This window comes from Trachypithecus francoisi, unplaced genomic scaffold (assembly GCF_009764315.1).
Source record: "Trachypithecus francoisi isolate TF-2019V2 unplaced genomic scaffold, Tfra_2.0 Lachesis_group5, whole genome shotgun sequence".
Taxonomy (NCBI): Eukaryota; Metazoa; Chordata; class Mammalia; order Primates; family Cercopithecidae; genus Trachypithecus; species Trachypithecus francoisi.
This window is the reverse complement of record NW_022681470.1, coordinates 132,349,527-132,360,012: the sequence shown is the minus strand read 5'-3', so window position 1 is coordinate 132,360,012 and position 10,486 is coordinate 132,349,527. Positions and strand designations below refer to the sequence as shown.

General features: G+C 56.0%; 1 protein-coding gene and 1 non-coding gene across 2 annotated transcripts; both read left to right on the top strand.

Annotated features, from left to right (window-relative positions):
* Positions 1-351: 351 nt before the first annotated feature.
* Positions 352-3,926, top strand: RPL18A (ribosomal protein L18a). Its single transcript, XM_033199978.1, has 5 exons — positions 352-480; positions 1,905-2,084; positions 2,693-2,822; positions 3,525-3,634; positions 3,779-3,926. Exons 1-5 carry the CDS (start codon positions 463-465, stop codon positions 3,869-3,871), a joined length of 531 nt encoding a protein of 176 aa, XP_033055869.1. The 5' UTR covers positions 352-462; the 3' UTR covers positions 3,872-3,926.
* Positions 3,188-3,320, top strand: LOC117077039. The gene has a single exon (XR_004434631.1). It is a non-coding gene; the product is annotated as a small nucleolar RNA SNORA68 (small nucleolar RNA).
* Positions 3,927-10,486: the final 6,560 nt, after the last annotated feature.

Genomic DNA, 10,486 nt, shown 5'->3' with positions numbered 1-10,486 from the left:
GGCTGGAGACCTCCGTAACACACCTCCCTGGAGGACGAGGCCCAGAGTGTGAAGCATCGGCATCTCATCGTAAACACCGCAGCTACCCGAGGTCCAGTTCAATGCTTAGGCATCCTGCAGGCGGCGCCCGCCGCCGCCCCTAGTTGCAGCCGGGACTGGCGGAGTGCCTACAACTCCCGGCGTGCCGCGCGCGCCGACGCTCGTTACGGTCGTGGTGGAACAGGTGGTACTTGCCTCGTTGCCTTCTGGGAAACGAAGTCTCGCTGTGAAGAGAGGACGAGCTTTGAGTAGTAGGTGGATCCGTAGCCAATGAAGACGCGGGTCGCTTTGAGTGCGGGGCAGAGAAGCCAATGGGCGTGCGGCATTGGGAGGGCGGGTCTTCCGGTAATGAAGGCCTGGTGAACGGCTCCGCGAAAGAGGGCACTTCCTTTTGCTGGTGGCGGCGAGAGCGGAGAGGACGCCATGAAGGCTTCTGGCACAGTAAGGAGAGCGCGGCGCGGTAGGGGGCCAAGAGATGGGGCACGGGCCCCATCGGGGGTCTGCAGAGGTGGCGTGGGTCGGGTTGGTGACGCGCGCTCCTGTCTGGGTCCTGCTTGGCCGCGCGCCGCGTTCTCTTGTTGCAGTCAACATGGCGGCCGTCGTGGGCGCCGCGTGGAGAGAGCGATGGGTGGCCTGGGCCAGCTCAGGGATCGCGGGGGCCCAAGGATTCCGGGTCTTCTTCCCGGGGGAAGGAATAAGTCGCGCAGCCTGAAGGCCCGAGTCCCGGCACTTCGTCAAGCCGCCAAGTTTCTGTTTTCCTGTCTGCAGTGTGGACGTGGGGGTGCAGCAGTAGTATTTTCTTTTTCCCGGAATGGCTGTGAGAAGCAGATGAAAATTGCTGACAATGAGTCGAAACGGGGAGCGTGAGGCTTAACGCTGTGACACGTACTGGATAGAACCACACGGCGCTATGGCGCAGAGATAGGAGAACCCGGACTCCCATGGAGTGGATGTGTTATGTTCAGATCTCCAACCTCAGTTTCCTTGCTGTTAAAGGGGCCGGCCCCATTGCCAGGGGCAAATGCCAGAGGCTACCAGGGCAGGAGAGTCTCAGAGCTGGTGGCGGGGCACAGGAAGACGAGAGGATGCCCCGGGCCCCAGATGCTTCCTGAACGTGTGGTGCCGAGGCCGGTGGGTCAGGTTCACAGTAAAAGTAGGAACAGTCTGCGATAATTTGTGACTGTTTTTCATTGATACTAGTAAAATGCTGACGAGTCAGTTTCAAAGGTGGTTTCTTTGTGCCATGTAGCAGAGCCTGAACTTCACCAAAGATTCTCACCTCTGCATCTGTAAACCGGGAGCCTTCCTTGGGCCAAACGTTTGTATTGGAGTTGGGAAAACGGAGGCAGCCGCAGCTCGCATGGCAGCAGTGCAGGGATCCCAGGACTGGGGAGAGACCTGAGCTCTTGTCCTAGTTCTGCCTGGAATGGGCTGTGAGATCCCATACTGGTCACTGCCTGTGGGCCTCAGGGTGAAAGAAGATGGTGGCTGGATGTTATGAGGTGCAGAGTAGCTGTTTGAGGGGGACTGCAAAGCAGTTCAGGACTGCAGCATGAAGACAGGAGACTGTGGGTCTAACTACGCCTCAGCTTTCCTGGTCTGAAACCCTTAGCCCAGGCAAAGGCGAGGCGGGCAACTTAATTAATCCTCCCTGGCGACCTCCCTCTCCTCAGTTCTTTTTGTGGATAAAGCTGTGGTGGGAAGTGTGACCCACAGTCACCAGGAATCCACATGGAGGCCCTGGAATGGCCCTGCCTCCTGCTGCCTGAATCTGTGGTCACCGGGTGCAGGCAAGGAAGTGAGGTGAATCTCCACAGTTGCCAGGTATGTGTGCTGGCCTTCATCTCAGTACTGTTTCCTTTCAGCTACGAGAGTACAAGGTGGTGGGTCGCTGCCTGCCCACCCCCAAATGCCACACGCCGCCCCTCTACCGCATGCGAATCTTTGCGCCTAATCATGTCGTCGCTAAGTCCCGCTTCTGGTACTTCGTATCTCAGCTAAAGAAGATGAAGAAGTCTTCAGGGGAGATTGTCTACTGTGGGCAGGTATGGGGAGGCCGGGGCCATGTGGGTCTGGAGTGGATTTGCGCCTCATGGGGCATAATGCATCTCAAGAATTAGACATGGACCGGGCACCGGTGGCTCATGCCTGTAATCCCAGCACATCAGACATCAGAGCCATGGGTCGTGTTTCTCTCTGGGTCATGGGACTGGAGCAGAGCTTATGTGCCATTTCCCTGATGAGAAAGCCAGGGATGCAGGAAGGAGGTGGGTGGCATGGTGGGATACCTTGGTTGGTGCCGTCTTCTCTGGGCCCTGTTTATCAAGTGAGGAGAGACAATGGCTCTCTGGTCAGTGGGTGGTAGCTAACTTAGCCCAGACAGGTCCCAGGAGACCTGAGTTCAGGGACTGCATCTGGAGTGGGTTGGTGTCCTTGGCGGAAGCCTGGACTTAAGGCTGTTGGCGTGGAAAGTTCCCTTACCTGGCAGGCTCCCCAAGGGTTCCTGAAGCTGGATGGGGCTGGGAAACTGAGGCACAACAGTCTGGCCATAGAGTAGGCCTGGAGGCTGGGGTGTGCTTTAGAGGCCGAGGGTTCAGGAGGATGGGGCTAGGGCGGATCCGGCTCACCTCTCCCTGTGGCCTCTCCTCGGCAGGTGTTTGAGAAGTCCCCACTGCGGGTGAAGAACTTCGGAATCTGGCTGCGCTATGACTCCCGGAGCGGCACCCACAACATGTACCGGGAATACCGGGACCTGACCACTGCGGGCGCTGTCACCCAGTGCTGTAAGCTGTGCTTCCCGCCTATGGCTTTAGACGCTTCTTGATTCCCTCACACTGAGGCAGGGCAAATGCCAGATTCTTCCAGGGCAGCAGAGTCTCAGAGCTGGTGGCGGGGCACAGGAGGATGAGAGGATGCCCCAGGCCCCAGATGCCCTTTTCTGAGAGCCCTGCCAGGCTCAGTTGTAAATCACGTCTCATCCGGAAACTCCCATTTTGGGTCTGCACCTTGTTTAGACTGGGGTCCGCTTCACCACTGTTTTCTGGGACCCACTTAGAACCAAGTACAACCCCTGCCCACTGTTGGGAGCTGGCACCTTTTCCCTGGCTCACTCACCCGCCAGTGTCTGTGAGACCCCCATACCTCCCTGATTGCACCTAAACCCAAGAATCACTGTTTCTTATAGCGGTGGTTTAAACAGAGGTGCAAACAGCAAGCGGATCTCGTCGCCTTTGGGGGGCTGTGGCTGTGCCCCTCAAAGTGAATTTGGAGGTTCTACAACTCCAGTGGCCAGCGCCTGCTGGGACCCAGGCCTTGGGCTATCTCGTTTCCTCACTACCCCCTTCCCGTGAGCCCTGAGCCCTCAGGCAGTTGTTGTGACCAACAGGATGTGCCAGGTCATTGGGCAGGCACTAAGCAGGAGGTTTGCTGAATGCCCAGAGCCCAGGCAACACCGTTACACTGCCCCCCCCCGCCCCTTTCCACAGACCGAGACATGGGCGCCCGTCACCGCGCCCGGGCCCACTCCATTCAAATCATGAAGGTGGAGGAGATCGCAGCCAGCAAGTGCCGTCGGCCGGCTGTCAAGCAGTTCCACGTAAGTGCCCTGGGGGACTCCCCTGGAGGGAAGCACCTGCTCTGACGCAGGAGCCCAGTGGGGGGCGGCTACACCTCAGTGACCCCACAGGATGGGATGTTAAGACACTTCCAACCCCCCTAAACCTGCCTCCCCTCCTCACAGGACTCCAAGATCAAGTTCCCGCTGCCCCACCGGGTCCTGCGCCGTCAGCACAAGCCACGCTTCACCACCAAGAGGCCCAACACCTTCTTTTAGGTGCAGGGCCTTCGCCTGGGTGTGCCCCAAATAAACTCAGGAATGACCTGGTGCTCACCGCATGTTTTCTTTGCACACTCGGCAGAGCTCAAAGGGATGCTATGAGAGGCTGGCCCAGTCACCTCCTGGGGCGCAGCTGAGCTGCTGTTTCTCTATCTTAGGAGGGGTTTTCAGTGCAAACAAACAAATCCTCACGTCCTCCTCTCCTGGAGTAGGCCCTCCAGGAGCCCCCACCCCTGAGCTCCCTCTTGCTTGGTCAGTTCTTAGCCCTGCTCATCCCTGGGCTACTAGCTGCAGGAGTACTGTCTGTCCTGGGCCCCTAAATCTGTCCTAGCTGCCTTGTCAGACACAGGCCTCTGAGGCTTCCCTCCTGAGTCTGGACCCGGAAGAGTCTCCCTAGATAGCGGGATTGGGAGTCACTCCCTAGGGATTCCCCTCAGTCCCCAAAGTTCTCCGAGTAGACACAAGAGGGCACCCAAGGGGCGCGCTCTGCTGCTTGGAGGCTGTTTTTCTCTTTCGCTGGTTGGGGGCCTCTTAGATGACGCCCTAATCTTGCCCAAGGAGGTCAAGGACTCACCACAGGTACTTGTCTCCAAGAAACCGCTTCAGGCCTGGAAAATTCCAGGCATGACACTAATCCCATCCTGGCTGAGTCCGTCTTGTCAGGTGGAGGCTAAGCTGGCGTTGGAGAAGCTTGAGACACGGCCAAGAGCTCAGGCCCCCACCCATCCTTTGTTGTGTGACCTTGGGCAACCCTGTTCTGGGCCAGCAGCCCTTCTAGGACTTGCCGTCTTGATCTGAACGTGAGGTTCCGCATTGATGTGGGAAGTGCTGCTGTGCAGTTGCTGGGGGCAGCCTGTGGGGCCCTCCTTTGTCCCAGGGAGCCCAGGATCAGGAGGAAGCCAGGACTAGGTAGCAGTTACGGCTTTTTGAAAGAGGGTCTTGCTCTGTCACCCTGACTGGAGTGCAGTGGAGAGATCGTGGCATACTGTAGCCTTGACCTCCTGGGCTCAAGTGATCCTCCTGCCTCAGCCTCCCAAGTAGCTGGGACTACAGGGGCACCACCACACTCAGGGCAAGGACAGTCTTCACCTCTGGAGTTGCTGTGTGGTTTCCAGGAAACCAGGCCTCTTTCAGCCTCACCTGAGAGGCGTCCAGAGCCTGGGCAGGGCCAGTGCACAAGCAACCATCTGGGTAAGACCCAGGCCTGGGGACAGCCCTGTAGACCATAGAACCCCATGGGTCCCCAACAACTGGTTCCTTCCCACGCTAGGGCCTTTGCACTTGCCTGGAATATCACAGATTTCCCCCAGGCTGGCCTCACTCGAGTTTGTGAAACAGCACATGGGTTCCCGGGACTGGGCCATATTTGATTTCTATCCCCCACTAGTTAGTTCTGAGAGGGCAGGGGCCATGTGTGTCACCCAGTGTATCCAGGAGGGACTCAACTTTCCTATGGTATCCTTTTTTATTTCGTAAAAGCTCTTTACATATGTGGGCAAAAGCTTGGGTAAAATCATATGTTTTTCCAGAATTACTTTTGTTTTTGAGATGGACTCTCACTGTGTTTCCCAGGCTGGAGTGCAGTGGCATGGTCTCAGCTCACTGCAACCTCTGCTTCCCAGGTTCAAGGGATTCTCCTGCCTCAGCCTCCAGAGTAGCTAGAATTACAGGTGCCTGCCACCATGCCTGACTCATTTTTTGTATTTTTAGCACAGATGGGGTTTCATCATGTGGGTCAGGCTAGTCTCGAACTCCTGACCTTGTGATCTACCCGCCACGGCTTCCAAAGTGCTGGGATTACAGGCATGAGCCACCCTGCCTGGCCCAGGATATCTTTTGATGTTCCTCAGAGTATATTGGGTGGGGGGGGTGATAACTGGAAATTTCAAAATTTTGCCTGAATTTCATCTTTTGTGGTTTCTAGTACAAACTCTCCTTTCTCCGTAAGGGAATCCTCATACTTAGTGCCACCCAGAAAAGAAAATACATCTCCTGGTCTCCATAGCAGTGGCCAGGTGTGGCTCATGACTGTCAGCACTTTGGAAGGCTGAGGTAGGAGGATCACTTGAGACCAGACTGGTAGACATTGCGAGACCCTGTCTTTACCAAGTAACATTATCTGGCTGTAGTGCACACCTGTAGTCCCAGCTACTTGGGGGCCTGAGGTGTGAGAACCACTTGAGCCTGGAGGTTGAGGCTGCAGTGAACCACGATCGTGCCACTGTACTCCAGGCTGGCAACAGGGCGAGACCAAACAGAACAAAAATACAGCAGTGATGGGCCATTTCCAAGAAAGAACGCGTCTGGCTGGTGTGTCGGCATGATGGCCGGTGCTCCAGCAGTCATTGTGGACCATGAAGAAGCAACACATAGGAGCAGTGAGGGAGAAGGATCTTGGGTACCTGACCCTGTGCAATGCTGCCCCCCTCCCTAAGGCTTGATCCTTCTACCCCTTTGATTAGAACACGGGGAGGAAACATGAGTCCTGCTTAGGCTGTAATGGAGCTGCTCTGTTAGATGTGACCTTATCTTGAGCTGGGCCTGAAGCAGGTGTGGCACTGTGGACTCGGGCCATGATAACTGCCTGAAAGTCCCTGCCCACTCTGAGCCATTTCTTCCTGGATACAGTGAGGGTGATGATCCCTTTAGGCTGCGGGGCAGGCGAGGTGATATTAGGTGAGTTGGAGGATGAGAAATCCGGAGAGTGGAAGGCATGGAAGGCTCAGGGCCCCACCAAAGCTCACTGCACACCCTCGTCTCCACCTCAGTCCCCTCCCTGTGCCTTGGAGCCCCTGCAGGGCTTCAACCACGTGGCAGCAGCCTGGGAACCAGTTGGGAGAGCTCTGCTCCAACCAGCTGAGACATAGTTGAGGAGCCATTGACAGAGGATGAATGCACTTCCAGAACACCAACCTGCCATCTACTCAGCCTCTCGTAAATGTGCCCAGAAGCTCCTCTACCACGGAATTCCCCCACACCCAGTGAATCACCATCCTTCTATTCAGTCACATTCCTCCACCATCCATTCACCCACCCACCCATCCATCCACCCACCCACCCATCCATCCATTCACCCATCCAACTACCCACCAGTCCATACATACATACATCCATCTCTCCATCCATCCATTTTCCCATCCACCCATCTGTCATATCCAATCCTCTACCCAAACTCCACGCGCCCGCCCTCACCCCACACACACCATCCCTTTGTTGCAGCCTCAATCGTCCTTGAGCCCCTACTTTGTGCAGGGGCCTGTGTTAATTCCAGTGTGGGTGCTTGAAGGAATAGACAGACCCTGGTTCTTTCTCAGGAGGGAAAAGAGCAGTCACAATCCCATGCAGAGGCTGGGTGTGGTGGTGGTGTGCCCGTAGGCCCAGCTACTTGGGAGTCCGAGGCAGGAGGATCACTTGAGCCCAGAAGATTGAGGTTGCAGTGAGCCATAACCTCTCCACTGCACTCCAGCCTGGGCAACAGAGTGAGCCCCTGCCTCAGAAAAACAAATACAAAAATAAACAAAAACTGCTCCTGGCTGTTGAGGAGAGGAGGTACAACACCAACCAGAGCGAAAGCCCTGGGGCTGGGCAGCAGTGGGTCATTTCGCATGGCTGTAAGTGGGGCCGATAAGGCAGAGGCCGGCCAGGGAAAGCCTGGATGTCTGCTGGGGTCTGGAGCGGGACAGGTCCTACCCAGACTCATCCAGTTAACCCAAGGATAAGCAAGGGCAGGAATCCAGGAACTCCTCCCACCTCCTCAGGTGCCGAGGCGCTCCTGGGTCTTATTCCTGGGCTTGTCAAGGTGCCAGGTGTCACCTCGGTAGGGCTGTGATCCATGGGGGAGCGACATTCAAAGCCTCCCCTCCCTGACCCGCCCTGCACCTCTACTCCTGAGTCAGAACCAATGGGGACAAGGGCAGTGCCAAAGCAGGACAGACGAGTAGGGACCCCAAGAGACCCCAGCACCAGTTCCTGCAACCAAGAGAGACTATATAAGAATCACAGAATCTGAAGCTCACAGTTGAGTATCAGGACTTATAATTATGGAATTTTTTTTTTTTTTTGAGATGGAGTTTCACTCTTGCTGCCCAGGCTGGAGTGCAATGGCACGATCTCGGCTCACTGCAACCTCTGCCTCTTGGGTTCAAGCAATTCTCCTACTTTAGCCTTCCAAGCAGCTGGGATCACACGTGCCCGCCACCATGCCTGGCTAGTTTTTTGTGTTTTTAGTAGACATGGGGTTTCATCATGTTGGCCAGGATCGGCTTGAACGCCTGACCTCAGGTGATCCACCTGCCTGGGCCTCCCAAAGTGTTGGGATTACAAGCGTGAGTCACCGTGCCCAGTTGAATTATGGAATCTTACAGACAGCAGCAGCAACAAGGAAAAATAGTTTGCATTTATTTATTTTCTTAGAGACAGAGTCTCCCTCTGTCGCCCAGGTTAAAGTGCAGTGGCGCAATCACCGTTCACTGCAGCCTCAACCTCCCCACCTCAAGCAATCCTTCTGCTTAAGCCTCCTTAGTAGCTGGGACCACAGGTGCACACCACCAAACTCAGCTAATTTTTAAAAATTTTTGGCTGGGCACAGTGGCTCACACCTGTAATCCTAGCACTTTGGGAGGCAGAGGCGGGTGGATCACGTGAGGTCAGGAGCTCAAGACCAGCCTGGCCAACATGGTGAAACCCCTTCTCTACTAAAAATACAAAAAAAAAAAAAACAAAAAAATTGTACTGTTGGGGTCTCACTATATTGCCCAGGCTGGTCTCCAACTCCTAGCCTCCAGCCTTCTTCCTGGCTTGGCCTCCCAAAGTGTTGAGATTACAGGCATGAGCCACTGAAACTGGCCTTTTTGCACTTGTTGAGTGCAGAGTTGAAGTTCAAGGACAGATTCTGGCTCCCCATGGCGTGGGTTCAAGTCCCACTGTGGCTCCTAGCTTGCAGAAGGAGAATTGATATCCAGGGCCACCCAGCAGGTCATGCTGCAGTCACAGCAGCTCACAACTTCTCACCCCAACCCCTGCTGCATCTCCCAGGGAACCAAGGGGCGGGGTACAGCCCCCCAACACTGCCACCATTCTCCCATTCCTGCACATTCTGCTCACATTGTCTGCTGCGGCCTTAGGCCCTTCCCAGCTCACATCCTGGGGTCCTGCTGCCCGCTCCTATGATTGGAATCACAGTCAAGGAAGGTGCGACCTGATTCTCCCCACTCTGCTGCTTTTCCTCTCCAGGCTCACAATTCCCTCCCCTAGGGCAGGAGATGGTCCCGCCCACTCTGCAGGGGCCCTCACTCCAGTCCTCCTTAGGAATTCCAAAGTGCGTTCCAAATGCTCCCTCCTCTCCCCACCTGGCAGCCACCGCACTCCCGCCACTTGGATATGACCCATTTTTCAGAATCTAGAAATCTCATCGGACTCCTCACCTGCTCCAAACTCTCCTAGAGTTCCCCAGCACCCCCAGAATAAAATCTACACCCCTTACGAAGGCCCAGAAGATACCCCGTGATTGTCTCTGCTCGCCCTGTATCCAGGCTGGAATTCAGTGGCGTGATCACTGCTCACTGCAGCCTCCACCTCCCGGGCTCTGGCGATCCTCCCACCTCAGCCTCTCAAAGTGCTGGGATTACAGGTGTGAGCCACAGCGCTGGGCTGAAATTAGTATTTATCTGCTGGTGAGGTTAGGGCCATCACCACCCTGGGGTGCGTCCACTTGGATAATGCTGTGTCCCCAGCACCTGGCGGAGGGCCCTGCACACAGTATGCACTCAATGAACCCGCCTCAGCCCAGGCCTCTGGCCGCAGCCTGGGCCCCCACGGTGGGAAGAAGAGAAGCTATGCCTTCCCAGAACTTCCCTGGAGAGAAGGGGTCCATTTGCGTGTATTTGCACAATTTGCATATGTTCACATTGGTCGGCAGGGCTTTGCAAGTAGGGTATCCCGCTGGGATCTCCCATTGATTGATTCATTGATTGATTGAGACACAGTCTCGCTCTGTCGCCAGGGTGGAGTGCAGTGGCAAAATCTTGGCTCACTGCAACGTCCGCCTCCCAGGCTCAAGCGATTCTCCCGCCTCAGCCTCCTGGACTACAGGCGCCCTCCACCACGCCCGGCTAATTTTTGTATTTTTAGCAGAGACGGGGTTTCACCATGTTGGCCAGACTGGTCTTGAATGATCTCAAGAGATCCTTCCGCCTCGGCCCCCCAAAGTGCTGGGATTACAGGCGGCAGCCACTGCGCCCGGCCAGATCTCCCCTTTTCCAACCCGGTTTCCAGGAGGATGCCTGACCAGGGTGGAAGGAGAATTTGGTGCCCAACGCACTCTCCTGCCGAGGGCAGGAGGTACGCGCCAGCCGGCAACAGGTGCCCGTGTAGCAGCCGCAGTGTCACAGCCCCGGGGGGAGGGACAGGCCCACCTTGCACAGCGAAGAGGGAGCAAGAGGACTGTCCGGGGATTACCTGGGGACGCGTGGAGAAACACTGGACCCAGCTGGAGCGGCCAGTGCAGGATAGGCCAGAGGAGGCCACTAGGGGGCAACAGAGGATGGCGAGAAGCACTGGAACGCAGCTTTTTTTTTTTTTTTTTTTGAGACAGGGTCTTGCTGTACTGCCCAG